Here is a 24932-nt window from a genome sequence, read left to right as displayed (position 1 = left end):
AGACATATGAAAAAAAAAGGGGGGGGGGGAATAATAAGGAAAAAAATAACAAACAACAGTTTATATATATATAAATAAAAAAAAGAATGAAATTTTATTTAAAAAACCGGAAAAAAAAAGATATAATCTTTTCTTCAGCCCACACGATTATATCCGCAAACTTACTGTTTTTCTTAACTTTCTTCGTGTTTTCTTGTATTTATTTATGTATTATATGCTAAGTAGTTTTGAAACTTCTTAAGGGACCTTGAAAACTAATTTTTTAAATATTAATCCTACATTTATGAAATTTACAACATTTACTTATATCAAATTTAAAAATCTTTGCAAAAAATTTCATGCAGATTACTTCAGTAGTTATTTTGAACTTTTAAAATTTTAAATTAACGAAAAATTTGTTAAGTTCAAAACATCCCAAGCGCATGTAGTGTGATTATAAATGTCCACTTTTTTGTTGAGATACTAGTTTCATACCTATAAATAAAAGTTACCATCATTCATTAATTAAATATTTTGCATTATCTCAAAAAATTTAATTTTAATGAATTACACTAAAAAGTTTCAAAAATTCAATAAAAAATAAATATTTACAGCTAAAATATTTATTTCAGTAAGCTTTTGCACAAAAAAAACATGCTAACTTCCAATGGTATATATATAAGATATCTATTTATTAAGTTTTAACGCAAACAAGAAAAACTTGAGACGCATGGAACATTTTGAAAAAGTAAAATCACTGAAAATTTCATTTTGAGAAAAAACCATTTTTAATATTATATAATGTATAACATTTTATTCTAATACCTTTTAGCTCATAATATTGACATAAACAAACTTTCATGATTAGTTTTTAATTAAAAATTTTAAAAAAAAACGTTTTGAATATAATTTTACATCGACATAAAAGGAAGTATGTAAGCATATTATCTAAGCAATTGTTGCACAAAAGGATTTTTTTCGAAAATCCTCCGGAACAGTAAATAGGTCCTTCATGTTTTATTTATTTTTTATCATTAGAGAGTTTTTTTTAAATATTTCTTTGAGTTCTTTCCCAATTTAAGTTGCTGAGAAGATTTATTGTTGAAAAGATTGCCGCGTCTTTCAGCACCGAGTTGTGTCTAGACAGCATTTTGAGCACTCATTTTTATTGTTTCCACATAACCAAAATTGTACTTGATAACTGAAATGCTCTCTAACTTTAAAAATGTCCGTATCAATTTACGGTAATAAGTTCTAGCCCCCTGAGTGCAGCATTTATAAAATATATTATACCGTAAAATCCATAAAAGAATTACTGTACCATATAAAAATACCATAAAATTTCATGCTGCACTTTTTTACAGTAATATTTACTTAATTGCACCGGTTCAGTTACTTTACATTAAACATTATTGTACAAATTACTGCATATCAGATTTTTTGTTCAGTGAAATGTTACGTTAAAAATAGATTTTATGGTAAAAATTACCGTTATCCTGAGCGCCAGTACTTTAGACCAGAATTTCATTCATAATTTTTTACAGTTTAGGCTTTTTGCACACATATTATACTGATATTTTAAGTACATTTTGATCTCCTTAAAATATAATGAAAAATGTTGAAAGATGTAAAGGTTTTTTATACTTATTCAACATTAAAATGTTAGTAAAGAATAAACTAACTATCGGTGCAAATTTACGGTTTATGCATCAAAACTCTATGTACGACAGCAAAAGTTCTATTTAAAATTGACAAATTATATTTGGATGCATTTATTTTAGGGAACCATCCACATATTTTAATACACACGAACGTTTAAACTAAAATAATTCTCAACTTAGAAGTTTTCACTGCTTTACGTTTTTCTGCAGGGTACTGGAAATGAGTTTTTCACATGTTATCCAACACAAACGTAGTGAAGTTGAAGGGAAAAATTTGTAGAGAGTTACCCCAGGAGTTTAATGCTCGGGGAGTTAAAAGTAGAAAAACATTCATACACATAGAATGTTTCAAATATTTAAGTTGAAGCAGAAAATTTATATCATTCAAATTTACTGTAAAAATAATCACATTCTATTTTCATAAAAGAAAGACTGAAAAACTTGGAAAGAATTTCAATGTTTATATTTTAGCACACCCCTTATAAGCAAAAAAAAAAAAGTTTAAAAGAATAACTATTTTGGACAGTTTTAAACAAGTTTTTGATAGTGTATGTTTATAATACCCAAATGCATTGTATTGTTAAAATGAATGTATTTAAAGGATCAAAACATTTATTTTAAAAAATATATTTGTTTCAATATTTTAAATTTAAATTTTTCTTGATTAATACGTAAACAAAGAATATAATGAACTCAATATAAGAAATTAATTAATTAATAATTTTTAGATGTTAGGATATGTTTATTTTGCTAGTTAAAATGTTTGCATTAATACAAAAAAAGTTGCTTTTTTCTTTTTTTGAAATTTGAAATAAATTCTTAATGATGTGAATTTGCTTTATTTTTAACAATTAAGAATTTCATATTTGACAATTTGAATTGATTAGATTTTTAACGATTGCGAATTTAATTCTTAACATATTGAATATTTATTAATTCGAGTTTTCAGTAATTTTATTCTTTTGATTGTTTTGATTGATAGTTATAAAGGATGCTATTCATTCCGAAACAGCAATTGATGTTTAACAAATATGATAATTTTATCATTATGTTGTTACATTTGGCTGTCTGGAATTTCAATCCACAGAAATCAGGTAGGCCAATATTTCAAAAAGAAATAAAGAACAAATGGTAAAAAAAATTCATCAAGCACGCAATATAAACGTGAACAGATAAGTAAACATAACAAGATAAAAAGCAAACTTAAGTAAGCATAATTAAGAATTGTATTGAAAAAGAAGCAAAAAGCAGTGGGGAGCAGGTGATAGAGTGCTCATCTCCCAAGAGCTGACCCAGGTTCGAATCCTAGGGTTGGCTGGTCGATACGAATTCTGATCTCAACAAACGTAGTGAGGGCTGAAGGAAAAACTTCATAAAATTGACTGAATAATTTATAAACCACTCATAATTCATAAATTATGAGTGGTAGACGAATAATGTGTTGGAATCTCCATGTCATCGGGCAAGATTTTTCTCTCCGTGTAATATAACGCAGGTTAGATCCGTCATCCGTTCAGTCTAGTTTGACTCAATGATGAACCAGGAGTTCCCAAGTCTTAAATTGGGATCAGAAACTCCAAGGCTACTGAGTTGAACGCTGATAGTCGCAAACTCAGAACTGGATTGGCTGTATAAAATGACATAAAATAATAAAATATTAAAAACAAACAGGAATAAAAGACGGATATAGTTTGTTTAATAATAGTTCATAAAAGTCCTAACAGCCAATATAATTTGGAGATTCTGCCCAGTTTCGGAGGCTCTAAGTACATTAAAATTGAAAAAAAATTGCAAAGAGCACAAAACAAAATGCAAAAAAGCACTTTAAAAACTTAAATCCCTGCTCTAGTTTGCAAAACATCTCTCCAATAATCCAATGATAACGCAGTTTACTGTATCAGGGTTGCTGATTAATTCTTTTGAATACATGGATATTAAGAACCAACTAGATATTAATAATTTATGTAAGAATGACATGTTTGAGGTGGTTCTAACACTAAATAAGCATTTAGAATCTATTATCCCATAAAAACATTCTGATGTATTTTAACTTTAAAACACTGTTTATATTCATATTTTGCTGTTAAAACACACATAAGATGCTTTAAAATAGCTTCAATCTAAATAGGAGAAAAGCATCATAAATTATATTTCGCCTTAGACATCCGACTAGTATTTTGTATCAATATTTAATAACGCAATTATTTAGTCCTGAACGTGCTTTACTATAACTCATGCTTTTCTTTTTTTACAGTTGTTCTTCAAGAATATCAAGCTCATGTATATGATGAATACGTGATCCATGGCAACACTGCAGTATTCAAATGCCAAGTACCTGACTTTATAAAAGAATTTTTAACAGTGACTTCATGGACGAGAGATGATGGATTAGTTATAGTTCACCATAAAAACGCGGGTAAATGATTAATAATAATATCCCATTTTTGCTGTCTATTCATCTGTTAAATTCCTTTCTGCTGTGATATTTTTTATACCTTACAATAAATGTATTTTACCTCTTATTTCTTAAAAACTACGATACTACTGGAAGTTATATAGCGATTTTTTATGAAATGTTATATTATTATATTTGATCCTTCAAATGAGTACATCAGTAACTTAAATAATTCAATAATACTGCATAATTTTTTCTTATCAGTATCTTTATTTTGCGTACAAACGCTTTCCTCTGCTTTTTTGTATAAATTTAACTAAGTCCGGTGCAGGTGAATGCATGAAACCTATTTTTGGAGACATTTTTTTTTATTATTACTCAGTAAAAGCAATTTTGGGCCTAATCGGAAAGTCCAAACAAGTGCGACGTTTTCCTTGAGTTTATTTACCAATAAATGCAAAAATAATTTGCAATAAAAATGGGAAATAAATTTAAGTTAAACATAATTATTGTATACTAAATTGAGCATTATCCTTCGACAAGCCAGTCACCATTTGCAGATGTTAGGCAGTTTCATTGAAGTGTAGTATTTCTTTCAAACTGCGTTGAGAACTGTAATGATAGTCGTTAATAGTTCAAAGGTAATTAGCTTTTTGTAACATGGAAAAGGTGTGTTCCTTAAATTATTTGCGTTGTATTTTAAATTAAGTCTTTCCGAAGACTCCATATTTAGCCATTGAGAATTTTAATAAAAAAACAGTTTTTATGAAACTGATAAGTTTAAATTTCTAATTTTGTTTTAATTTTTATGACATTATAGATAATTATTAAAATAGTTCAATTCTTATTCTAATAACCATTTTTTGATCCATCTTTTTTTGTTTATTTTTTTTAAAATTTCTTTTAAATTCTTATTTTTTTATTTTTTGAATTTTAAATTTACTTTTTAAATTTATATTTGCAGCAATTAATTTGGATGACAAAAAAAACTCATTAAAATCTTTGCTGTTCAGGTAAAATTTTAAAATTCCCATTGATTAAAAATATTTCATTCACTAAAATTATGACAAAATTTCTATTAGAGCTAAAATTATTGCTTTAAACATTTATTTTTATTATGAAATTAAAGAACAGTGATGAAATAAGTGAAAAATAAATTGAAATTGGGACAGTATGTAACGAATAGGTCCATTCGCCTTATTTTCTCACAGAACTTTAAAAAGGATATTGTAATAAATTATAATTTGCTTTTAAATTTCAAATCCAATAAATGTAGAATGTCATACTATTGAGCAAGTTTCTTAATAATCATAACCGAAAATAATATATCTTATTTTTCTACTATTATAGCAGATGGATATTTATCATAAGCACCATTTTGACTTAAATTATTCCATTTTTCTGAAAAAAATTTAGTTCAGAAAATTTTTTACTGAATAAAAGAAATCTTCTATTATTGAGAAATATCTCTACCCTAATATCTCAGAAATGTTATCCCATATTTCACAAGAAGGTATTTTCACTAGCTTTTTTTGAGAAATTTACAAAAATGAGGAAAACTTTCACAGAGAAAGTGCTATTACGTAGCACATTATCTATTGCTGTTCTGGTATATCAAAATCTTGTAATTTTACTTTTTCAACTACTTTTTATTAGTGAAACGTCTCTGCTTTTCACAGAAGAATGCTAGACATATCACCAAAATACAAAATGTAACTTTATTTTCCCTTATTCATTATATAGTGACAAATCACAGTCATCCTATAATTTGTAAAGTCTTTTCACGGATGTCTTGTAAAAGACGCAGTTTTATTGGAACGAAAATCACAACTATGCTAAAAAATATATCATGCTTTCAAAAAAGAAGGAATTCCATGCCAAAGAATAAAGTTTTTGTAAATAATTCAGATTTATAAAAGCCTTCATTTAACTTTGATTCAAACGCATTATATATTGTTGACAAAACATTAATGCCATGGCCCTTTTTTTTTCATGGCCTTTTACAAGAACAAATACCTTCATTACATTTAAAAGTATTTGCTTTTTCACTTAAAAGTGGCATTACAATTTTAGTATAAAAATGAGATAAAAATTGCTTAAAAAAACAGACACCTTGAGAACTACTTGAGGGATTAAAAAATAAATCAACAAATTTATTTTAGATATTTTTATAAATTCAGATAATAATACATTACTTGACCCATACCCTATTAGCTTAAATGTTGATCTTAATTTGGGTTTATAATGGAGTATTATTTCATATATATTTTACAAATATTAGTAATTATCAGAAGTGAAATATTTGTATAATATTAATGAAATTAAATACTTGTATAATATGTCTGTATAATATTTGTATTGTTATTAACCTATGCTCATTAATTAATAAAAACGACCTATTGTTACTTTCATTATGCAAGCAATGTACAGTTTATCTTATATACAGAGCTAAAGTACGAATAAGATTTTATGCGATCAAAAAATTTGCTTCGATAGGAAGTGCATGTTTTACAGCAGTATTAAAGTACAAAAATTAAATTTTCTGTGAAGATATGAAATCTTGTGAGAAAGAGATAAATTCTGCGCACAAAATCAAACTACGCAAGAGGTAATTTTACTACCGATTTTACGCACGAGGTAATTCTACCACCGATCCTACCCTAGAGGTAATTTTACCACCGATTCTAATCAATACCCATTCTACCAATTCTACGCAAGAGGTAAATTCTACCACCATATGGGATTAATACACAACAGTCAGGCAAAAGAGTGCATACTTTTTTCTGTAGCAGCAAATTTTCCTCGGTACAAAATTTGTATCAAATATCTATTTTCTGGGACTGACCATTTTCCCTCCTCTGAAATATCGCTGTTAGTTGTAACATATAAAATCTGAATAAAAAAGCTAAGTGATTCAAATGATAAATTGAAATAAATTACATGAAAAATTTAATTAAAATAATAAATTTCAACGCGTTACCCTCGAGATATGATCAGAATTACAGATAGTCAAAACTCTAAACTTCACAGCTTTTCACCAATGATTGGACTCTCATGACGCGCTCATGAATGATAGGAGGAAAGACGCGTGGATGAATGAAACTCGTAACGAGCTCTAAGCGTCAAAAATTCGTGAAAAATCCAAGAATTTGTGAAAAAAGCAAGCTACTCATAAAAACTTGTCTTTATAAATTAACCTACAGGCTCAACGATGTTGGGATGTCTAAAGTACACGCCAGCTGTATGCTTTCCGTTGTTGGTTTGAAATGTTCGACGTATCAAAAGCTTTACTTTTGACAGTTAGTTAACAGTTAACTTTTACTTTACGGGGAAAAACAAAACATGAATTGTTGTTATAGAGGTAAGACAAACCTCAAAATTCCATGAGTTGACTCAAAATGTTATTAGGATTAAAAATAGTCTAAGCTACTCACATTTTCACCGATGAGTTGGCTCTCATAACGCGTGAATGGATGATAAGATGAAGGACTTGTGGATGAAGGGAAATAGCAACGAGATTTAAGAGTCAAAAAATATGTCACAAAGCCAAGAATTGAAAAACTAGAGTTCGTGTAAAACAAGAGTTTGCAGTTTCTATAATGAAACCCTCAGGCTCAACAACGTTGTGATGTCAAAAGTATACCCCAGCTCTATGTTTGCCTTTGTTTTAAACATTTAACGTCATATTGTCTTTGTTTAAAGCGGTTAGTTAACATATAATTTTTTTTACGAAAAAATAGATCCTTAATTATTTATTGAGATGTACAGTGCGCAAAAGAAAGGACCATCTTGAATAATTTTTGATCTAATGATCGGAATTGGACTCAATCTTAGATTCTCGACTAGTAATCTTAAATTTGCTGGAAAATATGGTCCTAATAGTTCGGTCAGGAGAGCGCTACAGAGTTTGGACCATTTAATGCTAGTTTTACTTTTTGCGTATTTCGCCATATCTGGAGAACTTTCTAAGTGAATTGAAAACTTTTTGCACACAATTATAAAATTCGTTATTCCAAAGATAATCCCATGCAAAAAATAACTTTTAGTAAATATTTATTATTTCTTGTTATTTTATTATGGTCGAAAGAATTTTGAAGTGAAAGGTTTAAATTTCTTAACAACATCTTTAGGAATATAATTTCAAATGGCAAAACACAAAACTTAAGGCTAATTGATCGAATATTCTTGAGAAATCGAATTTTTAAGTATCTGTTATTCTAATTTACATAGTAATTAATCAAAAGTTTTTATTTTGCGCACTGTATATGATAAAGAAAAGGATTGTAGTACTCTGAAACACAATATTTTACAAAGAATATAAATAAATATTTGCAAGAAAAATGAAATATATATTATAGTTTTTTTTTTAAAAATGTACTAAATCGCCAACTTGGTTATTTCAACAACTATTTAGTAAAACATTTTCTAAAGCAGTTTTGTATTTCAAAAATTTTAAACTATATATTTTTTGCTTAAATATTTTTAAAAAATTTCTAAGCCTTTGCGCTTTCTTATTAGCTTTTGAAGCATGAAAATATAGAAATATTTTATTTTGAACATAAAAACACGTTTCATTATTCTATTGATAGATTTTATTTTTCTGAAAAATATGAATCAAACTATATTTGACATTTAGAAAAATACAAATATTTTTCATCTTCTTTGAAACATTTGTAAGATTTCAGTTTGTTTGCTCAGTGTTTTCTGTTGTTATATAATAATTTTGTCATTGTCAAAACATCGATTTATAGGAAGGAAATAGAAAAAGTTTTTCACAAATGCTCCATAGAAAATGTGCAACTTTGTCAACAATATTTATTTTATCATTTACGCTCTTGTTTATTATATATTTTATTAGATACATGATGTTTTTAGTGAAAAAAGAAAAACCTACTTTATTTAGAGATTTTATGTAGTTTTTTGAAACTTTATCATACCATATAAATGGAGTTCATGCATTTTCGAGATAACATATTAGCAGATTTGATCGAAAAATTTGGTAAACAAATCTATTTTGACTATATAATAAAAGAGGTCATATGAGATAGCTTAAAATAGAATTTTTTTTACATCGATAGCATAATTATAATTTTTTTTTATCAATTTTCCTTTTCTAGTTTTGTTGTGCTGGCAAAAGGACTCAAGCAGTGTATTAAACAATTGTAACTAATTAAAAGACTAACTGCAAGTTTTGCTAGCAGTAATGAATTCAAATGTAGCGTATATAGTAACATAATAGAATGAAAAGAATAATTATTCCAAGCAAATTCTTCAAGTTAAAGAAAATTACTTAAATGAAACAAAAATAGATATCATGAGCAAATTTATTTAACAAGCATTTTATTTTTGGAGGGCATACATGAAATATTCTGTAGTAACAAAATAAAACATTGATAAAAATGTAAGCGATATTGCGTTTAAATAAAGTGGATATTTTATGTTGTTAGTTAATGTCTTTTTAAACCCTTTGTCGCAGAACTTTTTCCAAGTATATTTTTCATGCTTTTAAATCATTTTGAATTTATTTAGATCAGAATAAGTAAAAAATATAATATTTAGCATTAAAATTTATGCTTATGAAATACAGTTTATTACGGTTACTTAGATCTAAGAGAAACACTTATTCAGCACTAAAATTTACTCAATTTATAAAATTATTTATTGATAAATTTTCAAATAAGAATTTTAAAAAAATTAAACAAATATTTTTCGGAATTTACATTTTAGATCAAATATAATTCCGATAATCTAACAAATTGTAGAAAAGCTATACGAGCTCTCTGCGTTAGCTTACAGCTCTGAATCTAACAGATTTTTGTTAGTGCGTATTAGGTTGTTTATGTAATAAAAAATGTCAAAATATACTTTTGCTTGTAATTAGAGTGCCTAGAAAAAATATATAAAATGGTCTCATGTATCCCATTTACGTTAATAAAACACAAATGAATGGTTTTTAGTTGATGTTTGGCTCAATTTAGCATAAAATAATTATGTTTAACTTAGCTTTAACACTCTTCAACCACTTTTTCAGAATCTCTAATTAGAGTTAAGTCCTAACTTCAATAAAATTTATTTTCCTTTTTCGGAGTACTGATAGCCTCAGAAACCTGTATCATGTTCTGTTAGTTTTGACCATGATTTTTTTTCTCAGGGCATAAAGTTATCCTCATCATGGTATCATTATATCTTATTTACATTATCTTACATTAGACACGAATATATTAAAGTTGAACAATATAAGAACAAAAAAAATATTAAGAGAATCTAAAGATAAATAGATTTTTTTTAGTTTTGGGAAGAAAATCTTGGGAAGAAAAAAAAACCGAATTTGGAACATTAGCGTTTAAATGAATAAAATTCTGTTTGTATTCACTTATGTAGAAAATTATTTTTTGTACATCAATATTTAGATGAATTACGCGAGAAGAAAAGTAATCTCCATGAATAACTTATTACACCTTTTTTAAATAATTTATTTGTTTCATAAGCTATATGAATTAGGAGTAATTCAAATTCAAAGTTATTGTAAAAAATGATTATATAATATAGATTTGAAGAATCAATACTTAAATCTTCAAAATAAATTATACATTTTAACAGTATGAGCATTCTCTAGGTTCAAATCTCGTGGGTATTTAATCAATTAGTGAATTACTTCCCTTTGCAACAGCTAGAATGGATTATGGGTTAGTCGTAACTGATTAAGGCTTAGAGCTTTTTTGTCATGGGACTAACTAAAGACATTTCGCATCTCAACCATATTAGAAACAAATGCGTATTGATTTCACTTAAAAGACCTCAACAAAAAGAAGTAGTCAGTCCAATGCTTGATCGAGCAGTGCCATTGATTTATTCGTTAAATAAACATAATTAGGCCGAAAAAATTTAAACCCTGGTGTTAGAGACAAACTCATAATCTGTGCTGAACAAATAATATCAATAATAAATTGCTTGTTAAAATAAACTTTTTCAAAGTGGAAGAAATTAATTCTTAAAACATTCGTTCGGTTTTCGCTGTCTCTACGATATTTTCTGATTTTCTTGTACTGCATTAAAATTTTGCAACTCAATAACTATACATCCTTAATTAGTTCTACTTGCATCCATGATGTATTTTTTCCCATAAAACACTTATTACTAAACCAATACAAGCATTGCTTATAACATTATATCATTAATTTGCTTTATTTTTCACGCTTTCATGCAAGGTAAAGTTAATTTTAGTTGCAATGATTTATTCAAAAGAAAATTGTTGAATTTTAATCTTAACAATGACATACTTAATAATAATATTATTTTTGAACTAAATTCAATTTCATTTGTTAATTTATAGCTTTTCTATCATGTTAGTTCTGAAAAAGCAGGCTATTTTGTTGAAAATCTTAATATAGATTTCTAATATACCAATCAATGTATTATGATAACAGCAAATGCTTCCATAAACACTTAATTAAAAGTTCGTAATAGTTAAATAATTATTTCAGACTTTATACTTTCAGTTATATATTCAAAATGAATTTATGCATTAGAGATATAAGGTAGTTCAGTTTAAATTCAAGCCCACAAATTAACTGCAATTTTAATTACCAACTACAATAGGGTCCCTTGACAATCTCAGTACTTTGTTCAGTATCTTCCTTTCTTAATTAATTTTTGATTAAAGTCATCCTCAAATTTTATGCTACAGACATTTTTAACTTTATTGTACATGTTTTTTTTACGTACCTTACCTTTTACGAAGTTATTTTGCAACTAATCTCTGTAATTTCAGATCGTTTTTTAAAATCTATATATATATATAAATGTGTAGTTGCTTGAAATAGCCTGCAAATAAAATCACTCAAGCATTGCCGTTGTTAACATGCTTTCATCTACGCTATGGTAGATCGATAATCTAATTCTATGTACAAACCAGCAATATGTTGCTTAATAGAACATTTCTACCATAAATATTTTATTTCTTTTTAAGTTGTATAAAATGAGGGAAGAGTAAAATAAATAACGCCAGAATTTTCGACGTGGATAAAACATGGAATTTGGCACAGTAATAGTTATGTTTTGTCCTCATATATTTTTTTAAAGAAAGTATTTATTGTAGAAATCCTTCATCTTTACTACCTCATTAATTTTAGAGAAAAAAATTAGCTGAATTATCTTGTTTTTTTCTCTCCTAAATCCAGAATCTAAAGAAATGCAATTTTCCAACAGATCCATCAAATGCGACTTTTAGGAAGTGTTTTCTATTAAGTTCGCTAACGGTTTTCCCCGCTTAGAGGGTAAATTGGTCTCTGATTATGTGGTCCGGAACATTCCATCAGCGAGGCACGTCAACCGATAATAATTGGCCTCATCACTTGAAGGATTCTGAACCGGAAAAGCATGTCTCTATCGATTGGCCACATTGGCCCAATGTGCGGGCCGTCGTTTAGAGTGTTCGACAAATTTGCTGACACTTCTAGCAGTTCAGCTGATGAAGCCAATTCAATTGAATTCGGATTACTAAAATTGCTGTAAGCAGCTCCTTCTTCGATGTTGAACGTAGCTTACTTATTGGAAACAGCTGTTACTGATTGGTTTGCTTAGTATCCTCAAATTCGTTTAACTTATATGTTTACGAATATAAATTAATAGTACATTTTATAAATTGTATGATTCCAAATATAAGTTAATGTCTCAATTATATCATTATATCTATACAATCACACTCGCATGTATGTATGTATATCNTTAAATATCAAACCATATTTATTTTAAATTCAAAAAAAAAATTTGAAAATTGAAAAAAAAACAGCACAAATAAATGTATATATGTATATATATATATATATATATAGTAAATTCGAGTTATAAAAATATAAAATATATTTACATAACCTATGTGGTTAAAAATACAAGTCAACATGCATATTTTTGCATTAATACTATGGAATATGAGCATGTTAAATTAATATTGTTATTATCTTAAGGTTAAAATTTACAATGAGTAGAAGACGACTCAGCTCTACAACAAAAGATTCCAAGATATTTACTGTAATTGTCTTTAAAACAAATAAGAAAAATTACTGATATTTGTACTGAATTACTGTTATTTGCGAAATTATATTTCATTATGAAATGAAAATTATCGATGAAAAGTTACAAACATAGTGAAATTAGACGTAGAAAAAGAAGTATAGTTTTTAAGTAAATTTATGAAGCACTTGCAACTGATGTGTTGAAAATTACAAGCACATAAATTTTGAGTAATATCACAAAATATTGCTCAAAACAAACTTCAGGCAAGCATTGAAAGTAAATCGATGAATATCCAAGTGCTGATTTCTGCAGTGTTGTCAGGACTGAAATTTCTGGGCGATATTCACATCTAGTATATGGCTTACATAAGTGCAAAATGTAATTGAATGTAATTAAATGTAATTTCAGCGAACAATCTTTTGTAGCAAATTAGGATAAGAGGAAAAAAATACAGAGAATATCACTTTTAACTTGTTTTGAATAAAATAGATCAGGAAATAAATAAAAGCTAGACACCGCTAAAAAAGATATAAAATCATATTTTCTCAAAAAATTATTATAGTTATTGAATATTTCCTGCATAACATCAATTATAGAAATTTAAAATAAACTGGCAGAGTAGTCCTTTTTATAGCGAAGCAAGAGAAACTAATGCACACAGTGTGAACATTTTGGTAAAAAAGACCCATACTCTGCAGACTTCTAATCTTCAAAATTATAGTTCTTTCTACCCTCCATTTAATAAAAAATTTAAAACTGAAAAGTATATTTAACCGAGTAATTGGTGCTCTGAGTTATGATACTAAAATTACAAAATTTTATCCCATTTGCAAGTTATTACACACTTTATTCACAATTTTATTATCACAAATTTTAAAGCCACATTTAAATGTTCTTCTTCTCCTTCTTGGGCACTACAGCCTATGACAGTCCAAGACCATCCCAATAAGTTTTTGCCTTCTTGGTCTATTCTGTGCCATGGTCACCCAGTTAATTATTCCTAATAATTCCTTAGTTATTCAAATTTAATTGTTAGTTTCCCCAAAATAATTTCCAAAGTGCTTCTGTAAAAACTACCGAGCTTTTTGATTTTCCTATGGAGTCAGGAACGCTGTTAATTTTACCATATTTTGGCAATTTTGAAAATACATTTTTTCTCGGTGCAGCATGCATTCCAAATACGAACCATTTGGTAAATATTCAGAATATTTATAATAAAGTAATTTTACATATTCACATATCCATACAATTAGTTAGTATCTTAAATTGCAATGCTTAACTCGCAATGTAATACTATTTTTAACGCTTATAATAACTTTTGATTTATCAAATTAATAATTAGATAATTTTGATAATTAGCATTGCAAATAAGAAGTTAGAACTAGAATTTATATTTTAAATATGCTATCAATGCATACGGTTATTTTACCAGTTCAAAACATACAAGGAAAACATACATTTCATTAAATTTGTACAAGGCAATATAGTTTGTGTTATATTTACCTTGTACCAGTGTAACCTCGTAACCCAGTGTTGAGTTTTTCCCCTCGGTAGTGGAATTTTATTCTTAGTAAAATAGTTGATACCTACAGTAGCAGGTTTTTTCTGCCTTGTCGATGAATATTTCAAGTTTTTTCTGTAAAATAGTTTATGCCTACAATAACAAGTTTTCGAGGATTTTTTCACGCATGTCTTAGGCACACTTTTTGTTACTAAATATTTTTTTTACTCAATTTGTTTTGAAAATAAAGCTCCCTCTTTAAAATAAAACACTGTTTCATAAGAAAAATAATTTATCCTTGTTAGGCTTAGCAAATCCAATAACTTGCATGTGTGCTGTGTCTTTAATCATTATTTGTGTGAGATAATATGTATCAAAACTGATTTGATGAAGAAGTCTGGGTTCACTCTGAGCTGATGCGCTACTAATAATGATGAATGTTTCTATTTATTTACCTTTTTGATCAGGATGCTATAATTTTTTTAATGCCATACTTTGGGATCGGGATAGCCTGGCTGGTAGGGCACTGGGCCCATGTCCAAGAGATCGAGGGTTCGATTTCCGCCAGCCGTGTTGTAAATGGTGACTGATGCACGTTAAATCTGTCGAGTCTCAAAGTTCTCAATGTTAACATCACAAATTATACCTCTGGGGGTACTGGTGTTTCTTTGTCTTCTGGATCGATTCAAATTTACAAGGCTACGGAGTTAATTATAGTAGTCAAAACCCTAAATTGGGTCGGCTGTTCGGTCAGCGGATATAAAATAAAATGAAATGGAATACATTGAAGAACATCCAGTTAGTGTAATTCAGTGAAGAAGATATTTTCTTAGAGAGAATTTTATATTTCCCATACATAAATATAAATACATATTGGTGTATTTATGAATATTGCAGCAGATATAGAAATAAATTTAAAAGCTTAAATCTAAATTCCTGATTTGTTAAAAATAAATTTTGATTTAAAATACCATCCAAGACTTAGTTGTTGGTACATCAACATACGAACATTTCATAATCCTGAAAACTAGAAAGCGTTTCTGAAAGCTTTGATTCATAATTCATTTTTAATGAAACACCTTACATTGATAGTAACATTTATTTCCACGATAATAAGTAGTTGGTTTTCTTAAAGAGATGTTGAAAAGTCTCCTAAATTATGCAAGATCGATGAAATAAAGGTTTAAAAAGGATTAACATTGAATGTTGGAGTAAACCTAGCACCCTAAAGACTCCGCTTGCTTATCATACCGTTTCTAATCCTCTTAATGGTATAGGGCTAAGCTGAAAATTAAATGAACATGAGTTATTGCCGGGGGAGGGTAACAAGCGTCAGGTAAAGCCCTAAAGACCTCTGAAGTTTGTCGATAGCAGTAAGAGTTTGTTAAATTAAGTTCCAAACTTATTCGTGCATGATTTTAGAAACTTCAAGATATTTTAGTCCATACGTTAACACTTTTTTTATCTTTAGTTACGTTTTAATGTACGTAATATTTAAATATATTTCTTTAGTCATAAATAATGTTAGTAATTATACAAAAAACAAAACATATCAAAATATGCACAGTAGTTTTTTTATTCACTGTAGTACACTGTTAAAAGTTTCATTCTAAAATTATGGTAAAATAACTGGCAGCTGTCTGTCCATCCGATTAACAGTAAATTTGATGGTAAAGAACATTTTTTTTCCTTTATGGTTTCGAAACCATTCACAAAAAGTATGGTTATAAAACCATGAATGCAAAATTATACGGTTTTTTAACCATTTAAAACTAGTATTTTCCAAAAACGTAAAAAAAAAAAATGTATTATTTAACTAGAGATAGGAGCTTGTCTTTTCGTAAGATAATGGGCATTGGAGAGTGCCGGACACAGGAAATTCTTCATGTGTTGAAGGGAATGGAGGAAATAGTGTGGTATCAACACTAGGACTCGAACTTCAATTCTGCCGGTCATGAGATTGACAGCTAAGTCCGCTAGGCTATGATATGTACGCAGTTGCTAAGAACTAAGTAGCTTCATTAGGTGGTTCTAGTGGGTGCGATAAAATTCTAGTTTCTTAACCGTAATAGGTGAAATAAATTAATAAACAGTTTTTCTCAAATGTAACAGTTTGATTACAATTTTATTTATGGTTATTTGAATGTTTTGATTAAATGTGGTAAAATAACCATTCAATAGATTGTTATTTAACGATTTCTTCCGAGAAATTTCTAACAGTGTAGAAAGTTATTTGCATGAAGGAGCAAATGTCATTGAAATATTTATAACAGTTTGTACAGTTTTTTAAATTAACGTAAACACGCGCACTTGACTAAAATTACCCATCATCGATTAAAAAATTAACAAAGTTAATTTGCAAAAGACGTGTAAATAGTTCTGCATTGCCTTTGATAAGGAGGTCAAACGCAAATGTAGACTTTCTGTTAGAAAAAAGAATCAAGTCATACTAAAAACTTTCGCCAGAAAGTTTCATAGAAAAGCTTGCTTCACTTGAGTGATATCTCCATAAGTTAGCAATAATTTTTATAGAAAATCAGTTCAGCTTAAAAGTTTGTGACGAAATAGCATTTAAAAAGAAAATTAAAATAAAGTGAAGCAAAAATATTGGTATTATTGTAACCTTGAAGAATCTATCATTAATACAAGTTGATCAAACATAGATTTTTTTTTTGCATTAAAAAGATAATCAAGTAAAATGCAAATGGAGTTACTTTTATCATACCATAATGCTGTTTCAGTAGTTTGTAATAGGATTTTTTTTCAAATTTCTGTATTTCAATAACAGTAAATGATGTAAAATTGACCTCATCTTGAGCACTCAAGATGAGTCACTCGCTTCACTCGCTCAGTAGTTACGGAAATGCTATTGCAGTATATTTTCAGCCTGTACTGGTTCTATTTTGTAGTATTTTAGCGCCTCTCAGTATCACGTAACTAAAGCATCTAGGTTATTCAACTAAGTTCCAACATTTTTTTGTGAAAAACTAATATAAAAGCAATTTAAGTTGAACAGGGTCAAAAAGATCTTATCATGGGTATCTGCGAAGTTTATGATTATGATGATCTAGATATGAAATTAAATTCTGTTAAATTTGTCTATAATTATAGTAATATTCTAATATAATATTATAAAAATATTGTTAGTTTTATAATAATTAATCCTTAATTGTAATAAATTCATATATTCCGATATATGAGACCGAAACAAATATATGAGACCTGATTAGAGATTTTAAATGATGGAAACATTAAATAAACTTTTCCCACTTAATTTTTATTGCACGAACACTTTAAATAAGGAGAGAATCTTCAATTTCTGCCTAGCTAAATATGTAAATCCTGCATTAAAAATCTTACAGATCTTTTCAAACTTTATTATTATTAACAAAATAAAGCAGTTTTCAATAATTTAATAGCCATCACTATATGTTATTGCGTAAACAAAACGCGTTTCTATGAGAATTTTTCCCTGCCAGTTCTCCATTAAAGTCTCGAAAAAAAAATCCTTCTAGCATTAAGGCTCCAACTACCATTAATTTTCTACACGAAAAGACTGTTTTTATTGACATCTTCACAATACTTATATATTTATGTATCAATACTATCCCCGTGAAATTTTTAATTTCTCTTAACTCTTATTGGTTAGTTATAAAAAGGTAAATCAAATGTGATTATTAGAATAATTGGGGACAATAATTCAATACAAACTATCCCATTGTTAAAAATAATGAATACCAATAGTCTAAAACTGAAAAAAAAAATTACAAATTTAGAAATTATTTTTACATCTTAAAATCTTTTTTTTTTCTATTTGCTACTTAAATGTCTAGTATTTGGTCTTGTGACTACACGTGCAAACGTTACACAAAATTTACCATTCTACAAAAAATTTGAACGAAATTTTAGTGACATAATACGAAACAAAATAAACGAAGCAAATTATATCAGCTGCATAATGTTAGTTTTAAATGATTTTATCAATTAAAGCTCTGAAAATGATCATAGGTTCTTTTACGTAATAACATATAGTGATGGTTAATAAATGATTGAAATTCGTTTTGTTTTGTTAATACTAATAAAGTTTAATAAGATGTGTGGGAATTATAATGCAAGATTTTCATATTTAGCTAGGCAGAAATTGAAGATTCGTTCATTATTTAAAATATTCGTGCAATAAAAATTGAAGTGGGAAAAGTTTATTTCAATTTTCCATCATTTAAAATCTGTAATCAGGTGAATTCAGACTGATCAGGTGAAATGTATACAAGGTGAAATGTATTTATTTCAATTGTTAATGTATTGTTAACGAATCGTTTGGGAATCAACTGTATAACATCAGAAAGGAAATAACCAAGTGCAACATTTGTTACCACTGTAAATATTTAAAAAAATCCATCTATAAAACGGGTGAAATTGGAATATATGAATTTATTACAATAAAGGATAATTATTATAAAATTAACAATATTTTGAAGACTGTATTTTTATACTAAATTTAATTCAATTTTATAAGTAACAATTAGTTCATAATAAGTTTTAAGACGTTGTTCACCTTGCCCGATGATGTGAGGCTTCTGTGATTATTAAAAACTATATATCCAAATTAGCTTACCCATATTTCAAAATGAACATAAACGGTCAATTTTTTTTTAATAAAATACATACATTTAGACATCTTCCTTATATTTGGAACACATTATGTTATTAATAAAGGGAATATTATCGTTCTTTCAATTTTTTTTTTACATTTAATAAATGCATCATTAAAAATATGTGAATGTTTTACAAAATTTTTATTCGGAACCCATTTTTTTTAATTCTAGAAATTGTAAAATAAGTATTCCTTTGTTTAATTTAGCTACATAGATTTTGGTGTCAGATTATATCAGCCAGACTATATTTATATTTACAATTACAATATACTAAGAAATGTATGTATATATATATATATATATATATACANATATATATATATAAAGCAAGACTTAGCTGATGTTTTTAACTCAAAAATGTTTTTTTTAAATATCTAAGCAGTCTTACTATTTAAAAATTCTTTGTTCCAGGTGCCAAATATATTGTATTAAAAGATGGAGAATTACATATCAGAAATGCAGCTCGCAGTGACAGTTTCAGAAAATATAGGTGTTTAATCAAGAATACACTAACTGGAAGTGTAACCCCAAGTGTTAGTTCTGGGCAACTTATTGTAACAGGTATTATTTCTTTTTCTAATGATCAATATTTCTATTTGGCTCAGTTATAAAGGGCTCCTTTCATTCTTTCTCTCATTCACAAAAATATTAGCTTTACTCTCACGAAAATTACTTCTTTTGACATATTGTCCAATATTTTTTTCTTATTTTCCTCTCTCTATATATATTACATTATACTTATATTTCCCTGTATTAGGTCTATAGTTTTCTGTTCTTAGTTTAATATAATTTCTGATACTTGGTAGAGCCATTTTGTAATGAAACAAAAGAGATTATGTAAAAAAAGTACCCAATCTAATTCAATCAAAGTTTTATTCAGTGGCAAAAGCTGAAAAGACATTTTAAATAACTGCTCGAATTCCACCAAATTCATTTCAGACTTTCATAAAATAATTTAAACCAATGTTAAATCTTAAGATATATTTCACTAGACATTTCGAAATTATTTTCACTTAAGTTTAATAATTTTATTTGAGATCTAATAACCCACATGCCGGTTTTCAGAAAAGTCAAGAAATTTACGGGCGTAGCTGGTAAACTTCTGCGTAAAAGCAGTTTATATTTCCACGTATTATTTGTCAAGCTAGAGCCTAAACTGTAACTGGCCAGTTAGTTTGTGGTTCTCGCCAATCAAAGCCTTGAAAGCAATGCTATCTCATTAATCGATTCATTTATCTATTTTAAGAGTTCTGAGGAGTTATTTCAATGAGTAGAATAGCCTCCTGTTTCATTGCAAATGTTAATTATCAACATCACAATATGTTTGGCTAAGACAATGTTCCAATGTTTAACCAATTTTTGATAAGTTACTCTTGCTAGTTGCTTTGATAAGTTGCCTGCCAACTCCTCCTGAATATATATCTAGTTTATCGGTTCACTTTTGATTGAGATGTAATAATGATAGCTGTTTGCTACAATTTCAATAACATCACCCTCCCATTCGTAATAGCTTTAAATTGTCAAGAGAGTATTATTTGTCTTTTAAATTAAAGTTGTCAATTGGAAACTGCATGACTTCTTTTTAAAAGCAATGCTAGTACATCAGCTGACCAATTATAATTTTTTTAGTTAAGGCTAAAGCTAATATTTCAATAACATGAGTAATTCTTGCACATGAATCTAGCATGATGATAACTCCCTTTTAATATCAATCTAGTACATTAGTTGGCCAAATACTATTGCTTAAATTACGTCTAAGAGGTATTCAATGACACGGGTAATTTCTGTATGAGTCTTGAATTGGTAACTCCCTTTTAAAAGCAATCACTATTTCTGTAATTTAGGCCAAGAGCTAATATTTCAATAACATGAGTATTTTCTACATTCATTTCATGGATTTAATTGATATTTCACGCAGTTTCCGATTTTTTTTCTGAATAAGTAAAAAAAAAATATTGCGTAATGCATTATCTTCTAAAATATGTTTTTCTTAACAGCATAAAAAAATACTCGAGTGAAATCATATGAAAATCAATTAAAACTATATTGTGCAAAATAATTTCAGAAAAGATTTGCCATGTTTCAACTTTCTTTGCGGAATTAAATGTTTATTTTGATATAACCATTGAGATTCTCTTCCAAATATTTGAAGAATAAAATTCTTGAGCTTCATCATTTTAAAACATCTGGACATCCCTTAAGAGAGATCGAAGTCGTTAGATTGTCAAAACTTGTTTCGTTTCTCATAATTCAAATTTTTTTCTTATTTGTTCCTTCTTTTTTCAGTTCTCTCTAAATAACTTGGGACTTCAAGGAAAGAAACAATGAAAATACTTTTTTCAAAAATCTATTGTATCTAAGAACTATTTTAAGAAAGCATGGTTTAGCATTTTATAGAAGATGACAAGATTTTCACTAACTAAGATACAACCTTTAATTTAGCCATATTTCTTCTATATGTCGCCCTTATTAATTTTTCTGTTTTATTTTCTTATATTTTGAGAATAAAAACAATTTTGGAAAAATTACGAGACTAATTTATTCAAAGAGGTAATCGTGTGCAAAAACAAACTTATTTGTAATTTTTAATCAGTTGTCATCCTTATTAATTTTTCTGGTTTTTTTTCCTCATATTTTGAGAATAAAAATTATTCTGCAAAAATTACCAAACTAATTTACTCAAAAAGGTAATCTTGTGCCAAAAAAAACTTATTTGTAATTTTTTATCAGTTGTAAAAATTATTACATTGAAGATGAAAACAGTTTTGAATACTAAGCTACACAATTTTCGTGACTATTAAATTTGAAATCAAAAATTTCCAACTTTCAATATCATCGGTCAATTCTCAACAGCTCTTCTGGCAGAATTCTAGACTATGGTTAGATTTCTGGAGAGTACAAAATACGATTACGCGTGATTATAATTACGATAAAAAAAGCACTAGTGCAACACAGACATATTTCATGTCTGATTTTGTAATTAAATTATCGACTGGCATGTTCAAAGAAAACCCCTTGAGCCATTAACGTTACTTTTTAGCATCTAAAGTAAAGTAATTTTATCAAACTTAACTCAAATTATATCCTTATATTTCTTTTCATTATGCATTTTGTATCTACTCCAGTACAATAATATCTACATTACTACAAAAGCATTAGTGCAATAGTTCTAAAGAGTTTCTCAATTCAAAAAAAAATATTTTGATCTCAATAACATTATTCATTAAAGTAAAAAATCGCACTAATTAATACGAGATTTATTTTCTCATTTCTTTTAAAGTTATATTTTAATTTTAAATAATCAAAAGAAAAAAAAATTAGAGTTTTATTAAGAAGCTCACATTTGAATTTTTCTTGTGTGGATTTTGTTTTATTTGAAGAACAAATTTGCAAATTTGTTCCTCAAATAAAACAAAATCATATTTATTCATGCATTATGACTTATTGAAAATGTGAATAGAGTAATTTCAGCAATTAAATTCCTAACATTAAGAAATAAAAAAAACTTTCACATCATTTTTTAAATTGTTTATACACAACAAAATAGTTCAAAACTATCACATAAAGATAAAAGAATGGTGAATCTTGCTCCTCAAATACAAAAAAAAACCTGCTCTATTCATTCTTTTTTTACAGACAAAGACTGATTTATTTGCGCCGCCCAACTGGAGATATCTTTTCACGAACAAAATAAAAAATAACCTAACATATTTTCAACTATGCGTATTATTATGCAAATATTTGCAGAAACTATTTATTTATGCAAGAATAATTTATTGAAGTTAATGGAAAAGTGACATTGCACGCTAATTCATAATTACTAAATATGGTCTCAGTTTTCCAAGAATTTCATGCTAGAACTTTATTTCAAAACTATAATTAGTTTATATTACAATCTCGGTCCTACTTACTTTTGTAAGTAATTTAAAAGCGTAATATATTGCTTAATTTCCCTATGTTATCAATTAAACAAAGAGAAAGTTTCTACTACATTCATATAATTTCGACGCAAAATAAAATAAATTTAATTTAGCTTTTGAACAACTTTTTGAGCAATTTTGATTGTTCATTTTATAATCACTGTTTAAACTTCTTGTAATTGACCATACGGTAATATGCAACCGGAAAATCACCATTTATATCTATATTATTTATTTCTTGGCTTTTTTTTTTTGAGTTTAAACCCTGTATAAACTTATTTTGTCTAAATACTAAATATATATTGATGACATCAATGACGAGGAATTTTCGCACAAAAATCGTACCAAGTTTATAATGATCATAGGTAGAAGAAAAATTGTTGATTTCACTATGGCTATTGAAATATATACAAATATATATATATNATATATATATATATATATATATATATATATGCTTTCAGTGAATCATGTTTTAAAAATTTACATCAAACTTTTAGGACCGTAATAAAATATACGTGATTGCACAAGTCGCGCTTCATGGCCAAATGTTCCATGTACGGAACAAGATTTTCGAACTAAAGCGGCTCAAAATCACGCAAACGTGATCTCAATATGATTCCATCATATTACCTCTCGTATTAGAACATATGTGTAAAGCAGGCCCATCGAACAGTTTCTTTCTACTTCCACCGGTTTTGAAAAGGTTAACTGAACTTTGAATTCTTGTCCACTAAGATATACATCGTTTGTGTTCTTAGATTATGAAAGAGCCCACAATTCTCCCCTTTAAATTTCTAAGGTATTGTAAATTTATTAAAACAGTGTTTAGTTCAAAATGGAAGTTAAGTAACCAACTGTGTACATAAGAAACCGTCAATACTTAACTAGAATAAATTAATTTGGATTTAAACTAGAATAAAAATTATGCTGGAGGGGAATTTTGAACAAAAATGACATTTTAATTGCAAATTTCTCCATGAAAACGCTTTTTTATTTCATTGCAGCTAACGAGAAAAAAAATACATTTTTTCCTTGGCAGTATTGTTAGTCATTTGGCATTATCCAGGGACCAAGTGCAGCCTAAAGAATGCTACTACTGAAGAAATAATTTTTTTTGCATGTTCTGATTATCATAATGCATAAAATAAAACTATATCAAATTTTACTGTCGTATGCTTTTTGCAAAATTTAAAATACCAGAATGATCTTTTTTTAATAACAGTAAAAGTTTTATTTTTTTAAAAAAAAGAAAGAAAAGGGTGGAATTTTTAACTTAGAATCCATTTTGCAAACAACTGCTATTTTAAAGCAATTTGTTCATAGAAAAAAAAACCAGATTAAATGAAATTGTTATACTAAAGAGATTATTTTAAGCTTTCAACTTAGACGAACTTCGAGATTGTATTTTTTACTTCTATTCTTAACATTTCTCTCAGTTACCATTGCAAAAAAAAAAANTCTCTCAGTTACCATTGCGAAAAAAAAACATACTGAACATATGTTACTGAAAAATACTGCCGTCGTGCAATCTTAAAAGTATATTTACAAATTTTGTTTAAATGTAATACTGTTTTCTTTTATTAAAAAAAAAAGAATTCTTCCATTTTCATTATCTTACATATTATTTTCGCCCAACGATAGCTAATTCTCATCGCTATGACAAATATACTTTACTTACGGCAACGAAAAAGCGTTTTAGAACTACATATATGTGCATAATTTAAATATCTTAAACTTATTTAAAAGAACATGCTAATAATTAAACAAAATATAAATTAAAGATTAATTATTTTAAGCGTTCTT

At 27.6% G+C, this 24932-nt stretch overlaps 1 protein-coding gene across 1 annotated transcript in view; it reads left to right on the top strand.

The window, feature by feature from the left end:
• The window catches only part of LOC122271584 (cell adhesion molecule Dscam1-like), a 384849-nt gene that overhangs the window by 126881 nt on the left and 233036 nt on the right, over window positions 1-24932 (top strand). The window contains exons 3-4 of the mRNA XM_071184629.1: window positions 3895-4056; window positions 19618-19767. Of these exons, the coding sequence (XP_071040730.1) occupies window positions 3895-4056; window positions 19618-19767 (312 nt within the window). The remainder of the gene's footprint in view (window positions 1-3894; window positions 4057-19617; window positions 19768-24932) is intronic.

The sequence above is a fragment of the Parasteatoda tepidariorum genome, chromosome 8 (assembly GCF_043381705.1).
Source record: "Parasteatoda tepidariorum isolate YZ-2023 chromosome 8, CAS_Ptep_4.0, whole genome shotgun sequence".
In the NCBI taxonomy this organism is placed as follows: domain Eukaryota; kingdom Metazoa; phylum Arthropoda; class Arachnida; order Araneae; family Theridiidae; genus Parasteatoda; species Parasteatoda tepidariorum.
The sequence above is the reverse complement of the archived record's forward strand: the minus strand, read 5'-3'. Positions and strand labels throughout refer to the sequence as shown.